Raw genomic sequence first — 23,417 nt, 5'->3', positions numbered from 1 at the left:
GGGCGACCCACAATAAGCCCCACCAAGCCTGCCCCCTACCCTGGTTTGCCAGTATGTGTAGCAGAAGGCCAGTCTGTCCCCCATCCCATTTGGCTCTGGTACTTGTCAATGGGTATTAAAGCTTAGTTCTATCTAACCAACTCAACCATCCAGCCCTCCCAGATGTTGTTGAGTGCCTCTCTATCTAGCCATCCCAGCCCCCATCCTAGTTTTCATGCCCTCCCACGGGAATAGTGACCCAAGAAGGGGGAACCCACTTTTCCCTCCCAGGTCTCTCTGTCCCGGTTTATGCACTCTTTAGGTGGTCCTGAGATTTGACTCGACAGAATTAGTCCCCAGTGCCAGCTTCTGCCAGCTGATGCTGCGGCCCTGATCTAGTCCACATGCAGCGCACAGGTGTTATAGCCTTGCTTGGTCGGGTCTGTCTCTATCCCAGCCAAAACTCTCCAGTGGGAGTAGCTGACTGGTGAGGGGACCAGCCCCTTAATCCCCCCGCCAGCTCTGCCCCTCCCTTCCTGGATCTCATGTGTGCTGGATGGGTGCTGCATTCACATCCAGTACAGGCAGTCACGCCCTGGCATTCCATAATGTGTACTGGTTGTGTCACAACCAAACCCGGCCCATCCCACACTCTGTTCTGGTGATCGGATTTGCCAGTGGTTGACATGAACTGATTCAGCCTGGTCTGCTCCTGACCTATGCCGAATGTATGCCAGTGGGAAACTTTCCATGGCCTATTCTGGGCTGTTTCCTATCATGCTTCTTGCGCTTACCTGCAGGGACTGTGTCCTGCCAGAGGAGTTGCCCAGGCTCCTCCATCAGAACCCGTCCCAATGCAAGATTTTGCGCTTGCCAGGGGGTTCTTGAGCCAACCCTACTCAGTTCACCTCCTGTCCTAGCAGGAACAGTGGTTTTTCCTGGCTGGCTTGCATATTCTGTTTTAAAAACAAAGATAATTAAGACTATACTTTCAGGGATCATTACTATGGTTGTCAAAAACAAATTGTCGTATTATTTCCCCTTCCTCCCTCCTACTTTCTTCCTCAATATTTTTTTTCAATTTTTACAATGGTATATATTCTATTTACTTTATAATTACAAGCTTACCCCTCCACTGCATAAAGAATGTTGTAAGTTCCAAGTATTTTAACAAATCACTATTATAGGAATATAGTCAAGGACAATAAACAATAACCAAATAGCAAAATTTCATTTTCACTCATGTACATTACATAATTGTGTATTCTTCATTAGCTATGACATATCAGTGAAAACATACTATATTTGTCTTTTGGAATGACTTATTTCATTTAAGTGTAATTGTCTTCAAGTGGATCCACTTTGTTGTAGAAAACAGGATTTTTTATTTTTGAATAGCTAAAGGGTACTTCCTTCTTATAATCTTTATAGAGAAATAGAGAAATACAAATCCATTGGTAGTTGGATGTTGAGGAACACTCGCAGAAAAAGAGCTGGGGCCCCAAAGGATGCAACTTCAACCAGAGCTACAATGTTTTTACGGGGCATTCTGAACTGTGCAGGTACCAGGGAATTCCACTTGTGTTGCAACTTTCAGACTTGTGTGATACAATGCATTCATTCTCAGAGAGCCGAGTGTTAGAAATAAACCTACCACACAGAAAAGAAACTGTTCTCCCATTTCACTGAGCACACAGATGGAAAGGAAAGTTAAACCTCACTGTTTTGGAATTCCAAGCCTGTCTTATGAGGACATTAGCCTAAATCCATAATATCAGTACACCTGCTGAGACACCTACTTCAAAATTAAAATTAAACTGTAGTCCTGAGTGACTACTGCTCAAAGCAACTGTAAGGAGTAAATACTAATTCTCTCTGGTAGAAATCAACTTTAGATCAAAGGACACAAATTTCTCACAGATAAAGTTTCAAGAAGTAAGAGCTCACTGATAAAAATCACTAACCACATAAACAAATCATGATGCCAATAGTGAATGCCAAAGAAAAAGGAAAAATAAAACCACGAATATCCACATTTACACACACAGAAGCAACTAAACATCAATAACTTTAGATGCTGAAATAACCAAAAAATAAAAATAAAAACACAAATTTTTAAATATTTGAAGAAATCAAACTTCTAAAAAAAGAGAACAGAAAAGTCTTTAATCAATGATAAATATACAACCAAACAAGTCTGAAAGAGAACCAGAGAGGCTTCCTAAAACAGAAGTGAAAATTGTGTTGATGTTTTTAATGAGCAGATTAGACAGAAATGAAAAGGGCATTTAGTGGGAAAGAGGGTAATGTTAAAGAAGTTATCCTGAACATAACTCAAGGGAAAAAATTTGAAAGATATATAGGGGCTGTTATGAGACATAGATTATATACTGAAATAGTAGAAATAAAGAAAATATTTTAAGGGATAATGGGTGGCTGAACTGATTCAACTTTAAAAATGCCAAGCTTAAAAGATATCAATAATTTTCAAAGCAGGAATTTTTAAAAATATCATAGTCAAATCATTAAGAAAACTAATATAAAAGAGAAGATGCTAGCATCATCATAAAGCAGGTATATCTTCCAAATAGGAATGGCAATCTTATCAATAATCATCATTAACAAAAACAAATGTTATTTCATACCCAGACACATCAGCAGTAGTAAAATAAATTCATACTCATATTACTAAAACTGAGAATATACCACCAATACACTCTTTAAAATAAAATATCATGTAGTTCACTTTAGATGAATATTCAAAAACTATAGTTGTCAAGACAAAGGTTTTTTTTTTTAAATACCTGCACAGAACAATAACACTGATGACCAAATTGGGGAAGTTATAAAAAATAATTTAAAAGTCAAATACATACGTATTTTACTGTCATTATAGAGTTTTGTTGTTAGCTTTTCTGTTGAAAAAGGAAATAAACTTTTTACATTTACTATTCTAAATACACTAACAATTCAACATATTTAAATATAATACTAACAGGGCCCGGCGGCGTGGCCTAGTGGCTAAAGTCCTCACCTTGAAAGCCCCGGGATCCCATATGGGCGCCAGTTCTAATCCCGGCAGCTCCACTTCCCATCCAGCTCCCTGCTTGTGGCCTGGGAAAGCAGTCGAGGATGGCCCAAGGCTTTGGGACCCTGCACCCGTGTGGGAGACCTGGAAGAGGTTCCTGGTCCTGGCATCAGATCGGCGCGTACCGGCCCGTTGTGGCTCTCTTGGGGAGTGAAACATCGGATGGAAGATCTTCCTCTCTGTCTCTCCTCCTCTCTGTATATCCGGCTTTCCAATAACAATAAAATCTTTTAAAAAATATATAATACTAACAAGAAAATTAGAGAAATAAAATTTAGAAATCGGTGAAATAGCAGAATAAACATTACTTCATACTGACCAATATCACTTAAAATTATAATCTCATATGGATTTTTTTTCACCTATATGCTCTGTGTGTGTGTGTACCTGTTAGCCAAAGAACAAATATAGTTAATGTGACAGAGTACATTGAAAACAAGGGAGAAAAATCAAATAAGGTTGGATTGAAATATTCTTAGGTTACAATGGGAAAAAGGAATTAGCAAAGGTAAGGTTAACTTTTATGACAGTATATTTTGTAATTTTGGAAAAAAACTTTTTAAAAGATTTTTATTTATTTTTATTATAAAGCCAGATATATAGAGATAAGGAGCTACAGTGAGAAAGATCTTCTCTCTGCAATGACTGGAGCTAAGCCAGAAACTAAACTGACCTGAAGCCAGCAGCCAGTGACCTCCCCCCAGTCTCCCATGGAGAGGGTCAAGGCTTTGGGCTGTCTTCTACTGTCCCTATGGGATCCTGCATACAAGGCTAGGACTTTAGCCACTAGGTTATCATGCCAGGTCCCACTTACTGGAATTTAAATTGTGTCTCATATTGCTTGTCTACCACCTATGGTAGCCAGGATATAAGCATGCATCTATATTCCCTGGATAATGATCTTGGCAATTTTATTCATTTATCATTAGGACATACCAGTACTAAAGCTTTGGGCCACTAAAGCAAGAAAAACTTGATGACTCACTGATTTTCAAGAGTGAGAATGCACTTAGAAATTTCTAAATTAGTATAAGGAGTGTTTCTAGTCATAGCAGTTTCTATAAAGGGGATCTCTTGTGAATGAAAAATTATTGTAATCAGTTGAAATAAGATAAATCTAAACTCTAACAATAAAAGAAATAATGTAGTTCATGATGATATTAAAAACAGATGTTACCTTTAGTATGCTCAAAGATTTTTGTATCGCATACATGGTTTAGCATCTGTAGACAAGCTAACACTATTTGGAAATACAAATAAATGTATAAAATATTATTTAATATTTAAGAAACATTTAACTTACTATCCACTTATGGTTCTAAAATCAAAAATGTTTGTTATAGTTGCTTAAAGGATAAATTTAAAGAAAGATATCTTTAAAAGGAAAGATTATGCAAAAGGATAATTTGAACCAACGTAAGTTCTTACAGTTACATTTATGATTCCTACACCTAAAAAAACAAAGCTTGCCTTAAGTTTGTTTATAAGCTGTGTATCCTATGATTGAAACAAATGCAAACACCTACACTGAACAATACTCACATAAAAAGCACGCAACAGGTCTGATCTTTTAACACAAGAATATTTAACTTGCAAGGAACTTTCACTTTCTAAATAAGAGATGGTATTGAATAATTTTGGATATATTTATATTTGCTATGATTATTGAATGCTGGATAGACACAAAGAATTGTTCTTGAGTCCATTCCACTTCAAATGACACCTTGAAGCTCAGTTTAAAATTCTGACTTCCCTCTTAGCAAAGAAATTAAACTTGATTACTTAACAGCATCAAAGAGGATCTGGAAAGCCACTGATGTAGACTTCATTGTCTACCATTTCCTCCCAGACGGCAAATACACAGACTTTCAGACAAATCCCACCTGGAACTGAAAGAGCTTGCAGGGGGGAACACTGAATTCAGTACTGGCAGGATTCTGGTTTCAGTGTCAAGATAACCTGACAATTTTCACCTCAAGAGGTGACCTGGCAAGATATAGGGCAAGTTCTTCCCCGTTTAATTTTCCTGGATAGTTCGGGGCTTGGTGATCCAGCCCTGAAATGGACATCAGGAGGCCAAAAGTTAAACTCCAACTTCACCTGTCATCAACAATGGCTTGTAAGTCTTAAACAAATTTGAAAATTCCTTGCATGATCAACGAGCATCTCTATGAAACAATTTCCAAAACTAAAATTCTCATTTTAAGTTACATATCAAATTATTATAATCAGAAGTAGTATTATTCTAGCCTTAGTTGTACAACAGATAATGAAACAGAAATTAAATTTATTTTTTCAAAACTAGGTATAAGATTATTTGCAAATGAATACTAGAAAAAAAATCGTTGTGTAATTCATTGTTAAAATAGGATCTTCCTGATGCTAGGGCCACTAATAGAGTATAGTGGTTGATAATCATGCAATCGTTCATGAATATGCTGATACTGTAATGTTGCAACAGGATCTTTGAAAGATTGTTTTCTTTTTTGAAAGCTAGTACATATTCTTCCTCATATTGAGCATATCCCGGAAACAAAGTATCACTGAAACAGTGAACTGAAAGACCTTAGGCATGTTATATAACTCACCAACTTTACTGACGTAACATACCTTTAAAGAGAGATTGGCTGTACAGGCAAATGTGCTTGAGTTCAGACTTACCTAAGTATCCTCAAGCAACTGGACAACAATAATACAAAATACCAGGAATCAAGTTTTTCTGCACTGCTATATCTCCAGTAGGGTTAGCACCTTGTAAATACATGTTGAAAGAATACACCTCTCAGTGCCTCAAGTTTGAGTAGACAATGAAGATAATCACTGAAGAATTTTACAGTGAAAAAGGCAAAATATGTGGCAACTCTTAAAAGCATGACACTTAGCATGTGTTCAAAATGGGTTTATTTCATTTCATTTCCTGGTCTGAAATAAAGCTGAGTCATCTGTCCAATAGCGACGCTGGTTTATAGTTGTCATTCTCTGTTATATCTTCTTGTTTGGGAATTAAGGTGATAGTGGCCTCATGGCAGGAATGCAAAAAATGTCATGTGTGTGAGTAAAATTGACATTTTGAGATTCCATTATTGAGGAACAGCAGTTTTTACATTTACTATCTATACAATTATTTATTTGGCAGAGGGTTAAGCTTGTGATTATACTGCAGATTGAAAGTATGTCATTGTAAACATTAAAACAAAAATAAGAAGTGATGGTGGGACCCAGGGAAGGAGAGGAGCATAGGAAATGCTGTTATGCTCTTAAAAGTGTATATATGGCTTGGTATATGCTTACAATGAAAGACTCTTGACGGAATTTGAACTGTAACACTGCAACAAGGTGGAGGAATCCACCATGGGGGGAGGATACGGGGAGGGGTCAGGGGAATCCCAGAGCCTATGAAACTGTGTCACATAAGGCAATGTAATTAATAATAAAAAAGTGTATATATGAAACACAAAATTTGTTCTTTTTACATAAATGAAGCATTTTTTAAAAAAAAATAAAGTCACTAAAGAGCAAATACTTTTCACAAAAATACTGACTTTAGGTGCCATATCCGTAAAAACTATGAAATACATTAATGTACAGTTTAATACCAATTAAGCTTAACTACAAAGTGAATATCCGATACTACTAAATTCTGCTTTTATCACTCTCTCATTTCTTCAATTACAACATCATCATTCTTTATGGGCACTTTCATGTCATTTCATTGTATTAGTTTCGGTGCACAGTCTCAAGTGGATGCTTTTCCTCAAAGATAAGCTGCTTCACTAGCTTTCTACATCCTCAAGGTCAAGAAAAGGACATCACATAAACTCTGGCTAAGCAATACAAAGTTGCTGATGCTGGCTGCTTATAAACTATAAAAACTGCAATTTCATGCCATTCATCCAGTGGCCAGTCAATAAATAAGTACTTAATACTTTTTTTAATGCGTGGATAAAACATTACTCTTACATTTGGTTCTCAATTTTTACTTTACATTGCAGAATATTCCTAATAGTTACACAACAAACATGATTATAAACTGTGATATTAGATAAAATATTAAGAATCTTTAAAAAGGTTACAGAAATGTGCATTGAACAAAACTATACATGAACATCAAAACTTCTTGGCACTAAAATCAACTTATTCTTTAATTCCATTGTACAAAAACTTTTGAAATACTCTCAAACCTTGGTTTGTACTACTTGTCTCACCATCACTGAAGAGACAAATTCTTGTTAGTATTCTCCCTCAGCATGGGCCATCACTTCACAATCCACTCAACAACCTTTACAACAATGTACTGCCAGTTTCACTCTGCTCACCGAAATCCAGGCCAACCAGTTACACAACTGCTTCTTTATCTGCATCCTAAATCAGAGAACCTGAGGTGGGGAGTTTATCTAGAAGTTAAACCATGGCTTAATACTCCTGCATCCCAGCTCAGCTCCTGATTCCAAATTTCTGAAAAACCTATCTTGGGAGCAAGGGATGGCTCAGGCAGTCAGGTTCTTTCTACTCATAAGAGAGACCTCAACCGAGTTCCTAAGCCCAACTTCAGCCCTGGCACAGACATGATCATTACAGGCTTTACAGTACTGAACTCATGGATGGGAGCAATTCATTCTCATTCATTCTTTCATTCACTGTCCCTCCATCCATCCATCCCTCTGTCCTCCTCTCCCTCATCCTCTCTTTCTGCTCCCAAATTAAATTTTGTGAAAAGACCCAGATCTGTTGATTGTGCTTTTACACAATGGGTTTGTTCCGTAACACCAGTGTCACGTATTTGAGTGCTGGTTTGAGTCCTGACTGCTCTGCTTCTGACCAGGTGTGCTGCTAATGTGCTAATGCAAGACCAGCAGATGACTCAAGTCCTTAAGCTCCTGCTACCACACAGGAGACTCAGAGTTCCAGGCTCCCAGCTTCATCACGGCCAAGTCCCACCTACTGCATCCGTTTTGGGTGTTAAACAGCAGATTACTCTGCCTTTTAAATAAATAAAATTAAACAAAAAAGTCCAGGCTAATGCCATTTCCTGAGCCTTCCCAGGATATCATCTTTTGCTATAATTCTTCATTGCTCTCATAAGGTAGGAATATCTTTCTGTGGGTACCACAGTGCCTGTTCCTAATTTGAAAGCAAACAGGTATTCAATGCAAAATTTCCAAGTGCCCTCAAAGAATGTTTGGTTTCTCAAGATCTTGCCTTTGCAAATGTATTGATAGTTTTTTATTTGGAGTCCCATTTTGTATAAATCACACTTTTAAAAATCATATAAGTTTTTCCTCAAACATTTGTCAGAAAGAAAAGAATTCTGGATTATACAACAGATTGAGAGATTTTAGGTTTTTATATATATAAACTATATAAATATATATAATCACATATATGCATATAAATAATCACTATTGTCACCCATGCTTACTATATCATTTTGTATTATTAAATAAATAAATGCACCAAGCTTACCAGTCTCAGCAGTCCTTACAGAGAGGGATGAAGACAGCTGATGGCCATGACCAAGCCTAGTATATGACCTCACAGAGACATTGTAGAGGGTGTAAGGCTTTAAGTCTCTTAAAATTATGTTTGTTGTTGAGGTGTTCTTCATAAACAAAGTATCCATATTTCCATAAAGCACTTCATATGCAATAATAATCCCATTGGGTTTTTCTGGGGGTGACCACTTCAGCCTTATTTCAGTTGCAGTTACATCAACTACCTCAACATCTCGAGGAGACGATTCTGGCTCTGAACAAAGAAAACGGAATTTGAAGCACCTGTACCCTGCCACAGACTGTGCCTGCGATAGACACAATCAACACATAGCACACCACTTCCATTTCATTAAAATCGCATCTGACATTCCTTACCATCTTCTGGAGTTCTGATGAATACATCGTTTTCTTCAGACAAAGAACTTTCTCCAACCTGTGTTGATGCAGCTACTCTCATTTTGTATTTTGTATACTTTTTTAATCCTATGAAGGACAACAAGCAACTTAAAGTACTTAAAATATCATTCTTGTATTAATGTCATCTAACATAGGGGCTAATGAAAATAATTATCGGGAAATGGTTATCTAAATCAGCTTCCAAGTAACCACCATATCCCTAAATTCATTTGAGTTGAAGATCATTCCACGTTGATAATGTTGGATACATTTCCTGCAATATTAAGGCAACATTTCAAAATTGAAAACTAATTTTTGGCACATTGGCAATGGATATAGGTGAGTTGGCACAAATAGCACAGCAGTTACTTCATTTGGCTGAATTTCACAGTCTTTCATCCAAGCCTTCAACAATGAGGTACTTTGATACGCCAGATATAATATTCCCTGGTTAAGAAAATTTCTACTGAACTTAGGATGCTTTAAATTTCCTTGTGCATAAAGAACACAGTCAAGCTATTTTTTCTGCAGCTATTTCATACAGATGCACAACAGCACAGAATAACAAATCTGGAATATTTTCCAACAGAACAAGAATGCATAAAACAAAAATCAAGCTCTCTGTTCACCTGTTATGAGAAAACTGTTATCTACAGTTGTCATCTGGAATGCTCGGTTTGTATCCAGTTCCATGGCATAAATTGTATAATGAGTTATTTTTCCATTGGGATATTCTGGAGGATCCCAATACAACAAAATAGATGAAGAACTAATATTTTTATAGCTTATAGTTTGAATGGAGCTTGGCACTTGAAAAGAAGAATGAGTGATTAATGTGAGTACAACAACAGTAAAACAAGAACAGCACTGGTAGGTAATTGTTTCAGAGGGGATACATTCTTACCTTGCTCATGTGTCCTAACACTGAGAACCGTTGGTGGTCCTTCTCCCATGATGGTGAAAGCAGATACAGTAATCATGTATTCAGTGAAAGGTGCAAGCCTCCTGATAATGTAAGACAGCTGTTCAGCAGAAATGTCAGTGATATACTGATTCCTTGTGGTCACTATTTGAAATCAGTTAAGAAAAAAGGTGTTTGTCTTCACAACCAAAATTATATTTGTTCACACAGTGAAATCTCAATCATGACTCTATATTATGTCATTCTTTCTACATATATGTGCATATTAAAGATGTTTAATTAAAGTTAAACAGAAACGAATACCCATCAATATTTATAAACATTTAATGCCTCCCTATATAGTTTTGTGAGATGATTTATAATACTGCAGAATATAAGATTAGTGTTTTCAGAAAATGTAAATTTCAAAAAGACTTTGGCTAGGACCCTTTTTCTGAAAACAAAGACAAAAAATTGTATAAAAAACCAAGTCCAGGTTAAATAGTAGAAAAATGAGAGCTTTGAAATACTTTAAAGGAAGAACACTTGGATAATTGACACATAAATACATTTGAATAAAGTGAATAAATATTTTCAGTGTTAGAATTTTGGTATACTTAAAATTTGTGCTTCATTAGCCATTTGGCCAAATCATGAGACACTTAGCTTTCAGTGTTGCCTTGATATTTTTTTGCAGCAGACATATGAGCAGTAAATTAAATAAATACATATTAAAAGACTGAGTTTTAAAGTAATTACACCATAAATAGAAGAATACCTTTCATTTGGAATGAAACAAATGTGAAATGAAAAGAACTAAAATATTCTTCTCAGATAATGCTTCAAAAAACCAGAAATCTAACAGATTTTTGTTGCCCACTCAAGTCTTTTTAATTTCTTTTTAGAAACAGACAGAGCCATTGACCCACAAGAGCAAATGTACCCACTAATAACATCAACACGTCATTGGGGTCACCTACACCTGTTTATCACCCCATGCACTGAAGTTGTAACTTTCTGACCTATTTACCTCCAGTGACATTTGAAAACCTATTAGTCAAAAGAGGTGCAGAGTGTGAGGCCTGTAAATGATTTGAAGATATGTTAATCCCTCCCATCACACCTGCTTTGGCAACTGCAATAACTGATTGTCTATGCAGCTTGGCCAGAGACTCTAGGGTGCTACTTTCTCCAGGAAGAAGGTCAAATGGGTTAGGAGGGGGCCGGCTCCTGCCTGTGTGGCATTTCCATTTGCTGCTTGAGTTTATCCAACAGTCAAAACAAAAAAAAATCTGACTCCAGCCCATGGACCATTAATAACATGGTTGAACTCCATGCTAAGGTTTGTGTCTTGGCTAACTAGCAATACACAGAAATGGTTTAAATGCAATACACAGAAAATCAATTTTTTACCCACCAACTGGTGAATTCTCTTCTCCAGCTCTATTGCTTGCAGGAATGTCGTTATGCAAATGATCATTGTATATGAATGAAGCAATTGAGTACAGATCAGATGATATCTCAGCTGAACCTTCATAGAATCCTGCCACTGGCTCTGCTATGTTCCCCATATCTGGCACCATGAGATCATTTATATACTGTAATTAAAAGTACATGTTTACTGGACTGCTTATGATAGTTACTATTAATGACTTAAATCAACTATTAATTAAAAAACGTATGACTTTGACATCATTGTTTTTAAAAGGACAGTATTATTTCTTTTACTTCTTTTATATTCTAAAGTTACAATCTCAAACTTTGATAAACCTTGTATCACCGAAAAACACTGGAATCCCTTCACTTTTTAAGATTATATTTTGGGAAGAAGTAGATCAATGTTTGTGACTTGTGTTAGTTTATACACAGTAAGATTAAATATCTACCTGCAAGAGTTTCAGTTCTGAAATACTTGAACAACTCACTCTAAAAAAGGTAAATGTTTTAAGCACATGGACTTACTGAAATATATTTTGTTTCCTTCCCTACTCTCAGTTGTATATATTATGTGAGAAGCCTGCACAATATGCACCAATGGGATCCGTTCAGCTATAATGAGGTTAAGCTACAGACTACAGCACAACAGCCTCCTAGTAGTTCTCAAACCAGCTTCATGGCTCATCTTTATAAGGCTCTTGACAGAAGAAATATTTGCAGTAATTGCAGTGATTCTTAGATCCCATAAAAAGTAGCAAATATGGAAATGCAAGTATCAGGAGATTAAAAATGTATATAATCTAGGTTTTTCTCAAGATAACAAAATAATGGTCCTACCCTGTGGTACTCTGCCATTCCCACACAGCATAAATGATAGAACCAGTGAGGAAAGAGTGCCTTATCAAAATAATATTAGCTCGTTACATAGAATAACTTTGGGAAAAAAGCAAAACATTAAACAAAGACAATGTTAAGAAACTGAACCAAGTGCAATGCATTAAATTATCTAGATTCTAATTAAAATCCATTTATTATCTTGGACTACATATGATGCCAAAACAACATCTATGGTTTAGTTTAGCTGTGAGCATAGAATTACGAAATGGGTGAAATATCCATGCATTTCATAGGCACATACGACCACACTGAAGCTTGGGACTGCTTTTCAAATTCGTTTCCTGGAGTAGCAATTACAGGAGCCAACTCTACAACAAGAAGTAACTCATTTTTCCTTACATGACACATGTCTAAAAATTGTCAAAATGTAAATGTGAAATAAATATGGCAAAAATCACTTTTAGTCAATTTTTTCCAGGTTTATTATCAATGCCACCACCAAAAATGCTTATTTATTAAATTATTTTATTAGAATGATTATTTTATAAAATTTCTTTAGTCCATATTCTTGCATCCCTACAATTTACAAATAAATTCACAATATAGGACTCAGTTATTTTTATAAAATCTGAATACCGGGCCCGGCGGCGTGGTCTAGCGGCTAAAGTCCTTGCCTTGAAAGCCCCGGGATCCCATATGGGCGCCGGTTCTAATCCCGGCAGCTCCACTTCCCATCCAGCTCCCTGCTTGTGGCCTGGGAAAGCAGTTGAGGACGGCCCAATGCTTTGGGACACTGCACCCGCGTGGGAGACCCGGAAGAGGTTCCAGGTTCCCGGCTTCGGATCGGCGCGCATCGGCCCGTTGCAGCTCACTTGGGGAGTGAATCATCGGACTGAAGATCTTCCTCTCTGTCTCTCCTCCTCTGTGTATATCTGGCTGTAATAAAATGAATAAATCTTTAAAAAAATAAAAATAAAAAAAAAATAAAATCTGAATACCTTTCTTTATTTTCATGGTTAGGAGTAGTATTCACTCCTAGAATCCAAGGCAGGTTTTCTATTTCTTATTAGGATCAAATACTAATACTTAAATATAAGTCCAGGAAAAATCGCAGAAAGGCACAAAATTTTAGGGCCGCTTGGTTAAATTTAAATATCTACATAGGCAGTTTATCTAAATATTGCTTTTTTCTGACAGATTAAGGATATATAAATTATTTAAGAAAATCTCCAATCTACAGATCAATTATGAAATAATATCATCTGATCCTTATTAAGTCATTAGTCAGAAAAAACATTCTGTGAAAAAAAAGCAGGAGGACACTCAGAAGTTTTACTCAAAGTGTTGCGATGAAGAAGTTGGGATAAGGAACCATGCATGAGAGACAATAAATGCTCCTATCTTCCAACAGCTAACGTGAGTGCTGTCTCCAGAGGAGAGTCAAGGGCATGAATCATCAACATAATTTAAAGACGCTCTGGTATTCCAGTCCATACTTTATGCCTAAACCACACAGCTGTTTCCACTATCAATCAGTCATCCTTTGAGAATCTACCGTGTGTAAGACACTATGGAAGGAAGAGTGAGGCAGCACAAAGAATTGTGTCCTGAACCATGATTTTGCATTAAATCTCTCAATACTTTCTTTTCATGTCAAATTATGGAGTTAAACCAGAGTATGTCATCAATTACCTAACTTAAGCTTCTCTGCTGATGAGCAGCCATTTCACCACAAAGGTTGAACTTAGTAATTTGGATTCTGTGTATTTCTATTCAATTCTGCATTCACTAGAAAGACTATTACTATGCCCCAATTTTGGAATATTGGTATTGCAAGAAACCTAACTTAAATGTGCCAGGCCATAGATATTTCTAAAACTCTGTCTCTTTGGAAAAAGGCATTACATTAGATGCCAGGTTTCAAAGAAGAAAGTAATAATTTTAAGAACAAAAATAATTAGAAATTTAGACAGTAATGGAAAAGGGAAGAGAAATCTAAATGTGGAGATGAGGAAGTAGAAAGAAGAGATGCCTACTACAACATGTGAAACTTAGTCTCCCCGAGTCAGTCCAGGGTTCTGAACCTCAGCACTACTGCCATTCTGATGACTATCTGTCATGGAAGCTGGACATTTTGGGATGTTAAGCAGCATCCACGGAAGCATCCTTCCCATTGTGACAATGAAAACATCTCCAGAGATTATCAAATGTCCCCTGGAGGGCAAAACTGCCCCTGGTTGAGAATCACCGAGTTAGGAAATGTCACAATACATCAACATGAAAGGCTTTGCCTAGGCTACCCAGGAATCTTTGGAATTTACAAGAAGAATTAAAAGTCCTCAGAGTTAAATTCCTAATCCACCTGAATAAACTAGCTTGAGTTGTACATGTAATCATCTTCATTATAACAAATGTTACGTTTAAATGCCTTATTATATCCATGAAGACTCACTCAGTTGGAGGTCTGTGAAACCAAGTTACCGAAATCCTTCCCTGATTCTTAAAAAAAATTTACATTTTAACCTAGACTATGATATCATTTATGCTGTTACCAGAAGTGCTAAGAAGAAAAGTTTAGAATTATTAAATGTCTGGATATCCCCAAAAGATACTATATCATTCTATGTATTATTCAAGTGGGCAAACACTTTAGACTTGATTCCATTTATACTCAATAATGCAAACTTATTTCAACTCACCCCTAAACTATTCCTGGATTCTGTTCTGAGCCTTACCCCATAGTAATTGGCCAAGTGTTTATCTGCCTTTCTTCTCATGTTAACTAGTACAAACTGATATACTGGAGGAATCCATTAGATGAAAAGAGGTATCTGGTGAGTCTTAGAAATTTGTAATAGATTATGTCTGTGGGAAAAAACTTCAGGATTCCAACTGAAGAACAAGTAAGCATGAGATCCAAGCATGAAATTCAACTGAAGAGCAGTCCATGGAGAGTTAACTTCAGGGATTTTCAGAACCCAGACTCAATGGAATAAAGCTCCCAAATACATTATTTTTAACTGTCTTGATAGGAGAAAAAGAACTCCCAGAAAAAATGATTCTGCTCAATTTTCTTCTATCCAAGCTACATAGAGAATGCTATGTTCAGTTGAGTAAAAGGAGCAATGACATCTACCAGAAAATATACAAAGCAGATTAACTCATGATTAAAAAAGGCAGGAATCATTAGTAACAAAAAAGAATAGTCAACTTTAAAAAATGAAGACCACTGTCTTCAACAATAAAGTTAAAACATTGTATATAGTTATAGAAATACTATCAAATGGAGTACCACACTATTTCATCATTAAGACTTCACTTCTTTATATTTAAAGAGACAGACGTTATCTCCATTCATATAATTATTCAAGTTCACTAAGTTCATAAGTTCACTATTGAAGTTCACAAAATTAATTATGAAAGGGGAAGGACTAGAGCATTTTCCTTATTCCAATTCCTATGCTAAAACCACTATGATTTACAGTGTGTGTGTGTGTGTGTGTGTGTGTGTGTGAAGACGAGAGTTGGGTTCAACTAGTCCACATTAGAGGATGATTGTTTCAGTTCAAAATAGTTAGAAAATAAGAAGGATTCTTATTCAACCTGTATTTATTTCCTGGACCTAAAGACTGCATGGAATGTAACAGTCACTTAAAAACAAATGTTTACAACCTATTTCAAAAACTCTGTTATTAGAGTTGATTAAGTACTTTAGTAGGGAATTAATTCTCAATCATTTATTAGGAATGTTACGTAGATGAAATACATACATAAATTTGGAAGTTGAAATAGAACTCCAATCCTGAGATTCAATTTTCTAATGTATTTCTCAAATCTCATTTATATAATAGAAATAAAACTTTCATATTTCAGCTTTTTCAATAGCCCTTACTATTAAAAAAAAATAGATCATGAAGGGTCACTGGGAAAAAAGTTTCATCAAGGGGGATTAGATTAGATCAAGATTAGCAGGGAATAATTTTATTTTAATATCACTAAAACTTTCATAAACATGATACATGAAAATGGTTGCAAAAATAACCTTCTGTCCATTCCTTCCCTAAATTATAGCCATTTCTATTTTCAGTTCTCATGACATTTTTAAAATCACTGAATAAATTGCTTATACTCTGTTAAGATTCATTTGTCGGTACTAGCTGGAACATGCGGGAATCTGATCTGGGAATACCTGTAAGTCTCTTTGGTGATCTCCCCAATCGAACTGCTGGACTCAGAGCCCTGGCTAAGAGAGGACAGAGGACGGAACAGGTCAATCAACCACCTCAGCTAAACGTTGGGCAGTGAAATACTGGGCAAACGAAGACTCCATGATGGACTGTGACAATCAGTGGCTTCTTCAATGACCTAATCGAGCTGGGAGGGATGTGACTGGCAGCGATCCATAACTGGAAGACTATTAAGACCACTTGAGCAAGTATCTCAGTATGCCCCACATCTGGGACCTTGGGCGGGTGGGAGACTGGGTGGGGATTCTCCCTCAATATCCCGCTTCACCTCAGATACATAAATAATATAATAAAAAATATATATTTAAAAAAAAGATTCATTTGTCTTTGTATCTATTGACTTTGTGTTATGTGAGTCAGGAGTTACATTATTTAGATGATGCACACACATCCTGCTCATCTCCTCCTACTTCTATTTGGTAACTTTCATTATAATGTAAATAGCATCTAAATCTGGAAGGATTGTTCTGATGGGTGTATTAAGTATGAGGAATCTTCAAAACTTTGAAGAAAAATGCCTATTATGAAAAAATCATGCAAAATTTGTTTCAAAACACTTGGAATTAAGGTGAACATTTCTCAGCTATTTTTCTGAGAGTGTGTAGGGTAGCCTCTTGGATGGTCTTCCAATAACGTCACCTCCTCCTCATGCTTTTGTACTCTTCTCCCTTTGGTGTGGATGAAAGCTGTGACTTTCATCTAACCAAAGGAATAAGCTTAAGATTACGGGATCTCAATCTTTTCACAATAAATCTTCTCACAATAAATCTTCTTTCTGACTTTGTAAAGTAACTGGCCTTACTGAAAAAGCCTTGTAGGAAGATATTGTGTGTGTTAATAGGAGGGTTTGGGGGAGTCAGGTGGAAGAAGCCCAAGGGTTTTCTTCAGTCACCAGCCAGTGCCATCATTCTATAGCCAAAAGGAAATAAAATTTGCTAAATGACTGAGTAACCATGTAAGTGAATTCTTTCCCAGTCCAACTTTCAGATGAGAATTTATCTCAGCCCCTTAAGAGACTTGTAGTGAAACTATCTGAGCTGTGCCTGGAATCCTGATCAACAGAGCTAATGAGATGATGAATTATTTTAAATTGTTAAATAATAATGAAAAATAACAGTGAAATAACAACAGTAATCTTGGCAAGACACAACACAATCTTGAGCTATGCCAGTGGTACAAGAAACACATTACTGCCACACTCTAGAAATGGAGTGATTGATCTTCACATTAACTGTTAAATGTTACGTAAATGCTGAGTTAGAATGGACTGAGGTAGTGGCTTCAACTCTCGATGACAGAATAATAGTTCTACTGTCCAAAAAGAAAACATCAGACATATGATGTCATGCTTGCTCACTCTCCAGAACTTCTCCCACGTCTCCTATGTGTGTGTGCAGGGGCCTACGAAGCTGGGCCAGCCTCTGTTGCTTTTGCAGGCCAGAAGCAGGGAAGTAGATCAGAAGTGGAGCAGTTAGGATACAAACTGGCAACCATACTGAATACCAGCAACACAGATGAGGGTTAGCCTACCACAACACCAACATTTAGATTTACTGAGCCTTGCCAGATCAATCCCACTAATGATTGCAATTGGAAAAGCAGAGTATCAGAGACAGCTCAGAGTGGAAAGCATGGTTAAAGAGTAAGAGAAAGAGGGCAGTGACTGAATTTGTGCTATTCTCAGAAGACCCTATTAGAAGATGCCTGGAACCAGAGATCTCCAGAATATATTTATAAAGATTATATTTATATTTATAGAAATACTTATAAATATAATTTATTAAAAGTTAAAATATATTTATATTATTTATATATGTTTACATATATACTGCAACACACACATATACACACACGCACACACACACTTAAGTGTAGGAAGGATTAAAGCACAAATAGCATCAAACACTGCAGGTAGGGGAGGCAGTGGTGGCACAAAGATGAATTTGGAGACTGAAGACGTTAACAAGATGCTAGGTATTTTAAAAGTTCTTAAGGATATTGAAGCTGCTGTTTGAAATGAATGAAGTGAATGAGAAAAGAAAGCCATTTTCCTGAGAGAGGTACCGAGGTCAAGGGAAAGGATAATAAATGAATATAGTAAACCAAAATTTATCTGTTATGTCATTGACTTCCTACCTCTTTAGTCTCAGTATAAAAAGGAAAACAGCATGTCTCCAGCTGTTGACTCAAGCAAGGTCAACCTAGAATATGGCAAAGCCAGGCCAAGAATCCCAAACCATCTGCATTTACACATCAACCCCCTGAAAGGTGAATCCAAACATCAATCACATTGGAAGCTACTGTGTCGCAAAGATTACAGGGACTCTAGAGGTAAAATCACAAAGAAGCCTTACTAGAAAGTTTCAGCTTCAAGAGGAAAACACACGTTGAAGGTCATTCAATAGTCATCATTAGCAGAAGTGAGAGACCTGTCACCTCATCCTGAGAAAGCTAAGTATTCAGGGTAAGACCTTTTCTGTTGGAGCAAGGGTCAAGCTTTGCCCTTTGCCTGAACTGTCAACTAGAATATCAGAGGAAGCAGAACTCAACATGTTTTGCACAGAGGAAAAGAATCAACACAGGATTAAATTGTAACCCTGGTCCAGAGTGTACCATTTGGAATGGTTAAGTTCTAGGTGACCAAAGAGCACTGGATACATGGTAAGGTCAACTTTCCAAAGGAGGCCTGAGGCTAGAGCCAGAGCAGGCAAAAAGTTGTCTTCAAAAATGCCAAGAAAACTGCATATGATGAAGAGACTATGCATGAATTTCCTATTATTTTTATGCAAGAATAAACCTATCATTTAATTTCATTATTCCATAAACTTTGTGAAGTACTCTCATGTATGGGGGAAATATTAACATAGCAGCAGCAGCAGCAGCAGCAGCAACTAAGCCAAAGCAGCAGCAGCCAGACGCTGGGCAACTTCCACATATGTCCTTAAGGTCCAACAATGGCTACGCTGGTCCTAAGGACATTTATGTTTCGATTTCCCAAGGAACAGCCAATATCTGAACAGGATTTAGCTGAAAGCTGGAAGGTCTTCAGGTATGAATAGTTATCTGAGAAGTGCATGAATACAATGAAGCAAAACCAGTGCTGCTAACCTACGCTAACAGGACAGACCAATGCATTACTCAACATACAGGCCCTTTCCTTTTAAATATGTAAATGAATCAAGCCTCTGTTATTAAGTTAGGTGATTTTTTTAAATCAAACGTTTATTTCATGAGGCAGTTATGAAAGTTAAGTTTCCAAAGACCAACCAGGACATCAGAATTTGTCAACAACAGCTATTAAAACTACCATTATATGTCAGCGGCAACTGTTCTACACTGCAATCATAATTCTTGAAAGAGAATTAAATGAAAACAGGGGTTTCCAAGCAATTAATTAACTGAATTGGCAAAGAAACACTACCTATAGAAGTACGTTAGGTTCTGTTTCATTGTTCAATTAACTTTTTCAAATGCTGAAAAAGAATACCATTCAACTAATAATATCTTCAAATAAAATTTGATTCAGTTAGATTATCAACATGTCAAAACTTCACTTTCTGCCAATGTTAAATATTTTATATCTGAAGGCTGGCAAGTTTCCCAAGTTTCGGGGGTGGGGGTGGGTGGCTAGAGCCAAAGACAAAGGATTCGCTAAGATGTGAAATGAAAGTGCAATACCTCATCTTTTCCTGTGAGCAAAGTGTTTTCCAAAATTACACCAGTCTCTGAAACCAGCACTTTCACTCGATATTGGTTAATAATTCCATTCGGTTGACGGGGTTTCTTCCAAGTAATGCTTATTTGTGTGGCTTCTACCTCTGCAAGCTGTAAATCAAAAATTGCACCTGGAACTAAACAGAAAGAGTAAGAAAAGGGTTAAAAAAGACATTCTTAGAAAAAAATCCACTAAATTTTTGCTCATAATAAAAAATATGTAAAACATTTTATCAGAAGAGAGGAAAATGATTAATTTATTAAAAGTGAAATATGCCTTGGTTCCTAAATTATATATTTAAAATTAAGCTATTACACGGCCCTCAAAATGTAATAATATGGAGTTATTTTCAAAAATCAAAATGTCAATACAATTAATTCAGAACAAATTAGCTCATAAAAATAATTCCTTTGAGAAGCTGCTTATTAATTCCCAGTTAGAGCTTTAATGTTTCTTAAATACTGTATCAACAGATTAAATTAATAGTCTGAAAACGGGGAGCAGGTGTTTGGCAAGGCAGTTAAGCCACTCGCATTCCAAATCAGAGTTCCTGAGTTGTACTGTTGGCCTCCACTCATCAGATTCCAATTTCCTATTAATGTACATTGTGGGAGATAGCAGGTGGTATACCAATAATTTGGGTTCCTGTCACCCACATGAGCGATCTGAATTGAGGTCCTCAACTCCTGGCTTTGATTTGGCCCAGCCCTTCCTGGTGTGATATTTGGGAAGGGAATTAACAGCTCACTCACTCACTCGTTTGCTCACAACCTCACCCTCTAAAAAAAAAAAAAAAAAAAATCCAAAAGACTGAATTGAATGAATGCAGTTGGAAAATTCAATTAAGCCATCTTCAAGCTCATGATCAGAGTGTAATGATACATCAAGCTCATTTTCCTAAGTGATCTGACAGAAGAGAGACGTGTCTTAAAAAGACACAGAATAGGATTACCTTGTTTGCTCTGAAGATACCAAAACTCCCATAAATATTACTTGTAATTAGTGACTACAATTATGCTTATGTTTACCGTAAAGTACCGTAGGACTACAAGAAGTTTCCATCAGATAATTCTAGAGGGAAAACTTTACCTTTGCCTCCTTGAAGTGACCAGTACAGATATTGTAATGGGAAGAATTTTTAAATTTTCTTTATTTTTTAGTTTTTAACATGTTCAGCATGCTTTGCAGATGCTGTTCCAAGAAGATACTAATATTCTCTTCATCCCTTAACCCTTATTTTTAAAAATTTTTGATAATATAGTTTGTGTTGCAGTAAAAAGTCTTAATACTTACAGAATAAGAAATTTAACAAAAACAAAAAGGCCCTATTCTAGTGTGACTGTAGACCCAGCTACCATAATAACTGAATGGAAAAGTGAACATTTTACCCATATAGGTAAATTTTCAAGCAATTATAGATAAAATTATACTACTTTTAATTACAAAACAATGATTAACGAACTGCATGTGCAGTAACACTGATAGACGTCTTTTTTCTTACTTTCAACATTTAGCTCCTAAATACAAGAGAGTGTTGCATTGATCTATATATCAACTTTTATGACAGTACCATACTGTTTTAATTACTACAGCTTTGAGCTATGCATTAAAGTCAGGTATTGTAATGTCTCCTGCTTTATTTTTCTTGTTCCAGAGGACTTTGCTATTCACTGTGTTTTGTGATACCTTATAAACATTAAGAATACTTTTTTCTAATTGATCTGATGAACAATATCAATTGGGAAAACCTATTTCTTTACTACTGATTAAATTAGAAAACTGATTCCTACCTATTGGAAAATAAGTGAAATTGCCTATTCTGAAGCAAAATATTAATGGAGTATAAAATAAACACAGTGCAAATGAACATTTCCCTTGTGAAATGAATTAATGGCAGACATTGTTTCTTATGGTTTTAGTTTATTGTCATTTGTCAGTGTTTCAATAGACAACTGTTTAGTTTTAGGTCAGAGTTTAAATGTTTTACTCACATATAGATGGTCTTTTCCACCTAGACTGTTCACTAAGTGTGGATCCCTTCAATACCTGGACTTGTGGACACAGGTGCTCAAGATCTAATTCTCTGAAGTCACCTTCCTTCTTTCTCAGGCCTCTTCCATCTGAGTCCACCTCTGTGAGCTCCTTTATGCTTAGCGCAGACGTCAGAGGAAGCTGAGCCCTTCACCTGCGTCATCACCAACTCAAGGGATGGCCAGTACTGAAACCCTCCAGACTCTAGCTCAAAGCACCTTTGTTAGGCTCTTATCCTGTGAACTCATTGTCAGCCTCTGGCTGATAAGACAAAACTCACTGTTAACAGGTATGAAACAACCATTTTTACTCTTGTAAGGTAGCAAAGATACAGTATCCATTTGTCCAGAGTCCCAGTTCCAGAAAGCTGCCAGTAAGGTGAACTGATTAATGTCTGAGCATGCTATTCTGATAAAGATCTAAAGTTACAGGAGCAGAAGGCTGAACAAGTGTGGGTAACACCTGCTAGCCCAACTATACCTTCTTCCCTGCCCTGTGAGCTTCAGTGCATGTTTGGAACCCAGAGATCATAAGAGGATTTTGAGAGATGTCTCAAACTCAGGAGAGCTGAGATCTGAAAAATTTCTTTATGTTAATCCTCTCATTGCAGATGGGAAACAAACCATCTGCAACAGATATTCCCTTGTGATAAACCCTCAGACACTGGGATTCCTTTGACCCCCAGAGTTCAAAAAACACTGCTCCATCTTTTTCTACACTGTTACCAGGGCTGATCACAGGCTAAAGGCTGGAGAAAGTTAACCTAACAGGGTTGAGGTCCCTTAGGGCCAAGCTTTCTTTGTACTAAACTATCTCGGATAGAACCGAGGCCACAGAAAATTCCTCCAACTTCTTCAAACATTTCATCCAGAATCATTAAAAGGGCAGGCAATTTTAAAAGACAGATTCTTAACCCAGTCTGCCCAGACATTAGCAGAAAAACGTCAGAGATTTGCACCGGAAAGCACCCAAAGCAATTTCTTAAAGGTGCCCATCAGTCTTTCATAATAGAGATCAGGGGGCAAACCAACAGTAGAAGCATAAGGCAAGAGGAGGGGTGCACTCCAGCCCAGCAAGACCTCTGAGACCAAGTATTTTCCCTGAGGACGCAGTAAGCACTTCAGCAGATTGTCAAAAAGGTCCCCCAGGACCATGGTCCATTTGCAGAGATCACTGGAGGTTTGACTGTTCCTGAAAGACCATGAGCTCCAAGGTCAGGCATTTCTGATTGGTCTCACGCCCCGGAATGAAGGGGCGCCAGGCTCTTCCTTACAGCCTGCTGACCCATCAGATC

General features: G+C 36.8%; 1 protein-coding gene across 2 annotated transcripts in view; it reads right to left on the bottom strand.

Annotated features, from left to right (window-relative positions):
* PTPRQ (protein tyrosine phosphatase receptor type Q) overlaps positions 1 to 23,417 on the bottom strand; it is a 191,777-nt gene that overhangs the window by 149,268 nt on the left and 19,092 nt on the right. The window contains exons 9-15 of one of the 2 annotated variants that reach the window (XM_058673398.1): positions 20,056 to 20,228; positions 11,274 to 11,454; positions 10,800 to 10,802; positions 9,860 to 10,021; positions 9,585 to 9,764; positions 8,935 to 9,042; positions 8,531 to 8,812 (exon numbers count right to left, since the gene is read on the bottom strand). In XM_058673398.1, coding sequence (XP_058529381.1) covers positions 8,531 to 8,812; positions 8,935 to 9,042; positions 9,585 to 9,764; positions 9,860 to 10,021; positions 10,800 to 10,802; positions 11,274 to 11,454; positions 20,056 to 20,228 — 1,089 coding nt within the window. The remainder of the gene's footprint in view (positions 1 to 8,530; positions 8,813 to 8,934; positions 9,043 to 9,584; positions 9,765 to 9,859; positions 10,022 to 10,799; positions 10,803 to 11,273; positions 11,455 to 20,055; positions 20,229 to 23,417) is intronic. The other variant, XM_058673397.1, reaches the window with a different exon arrangement.

This window comes from Ochotona princeps, chromosome 15, assembly GCF_030435755.1.
Source record: "Ochotona princeps isolate mOchPri1 chromosome 15, mOchPri1.hap1, whole genome shotgun sequence".
NCBI lineage: Eukaryota > Metazoa > Chordata > Mammalia > Lagomorpha > Ochotonidae > Ochotona > Ochotona princeps.
The sequence above is the reverse complement of the archived record's forward strand: the minus strand, read 5'-3'. Positions and strand labels throughout refer to the sequence as shown.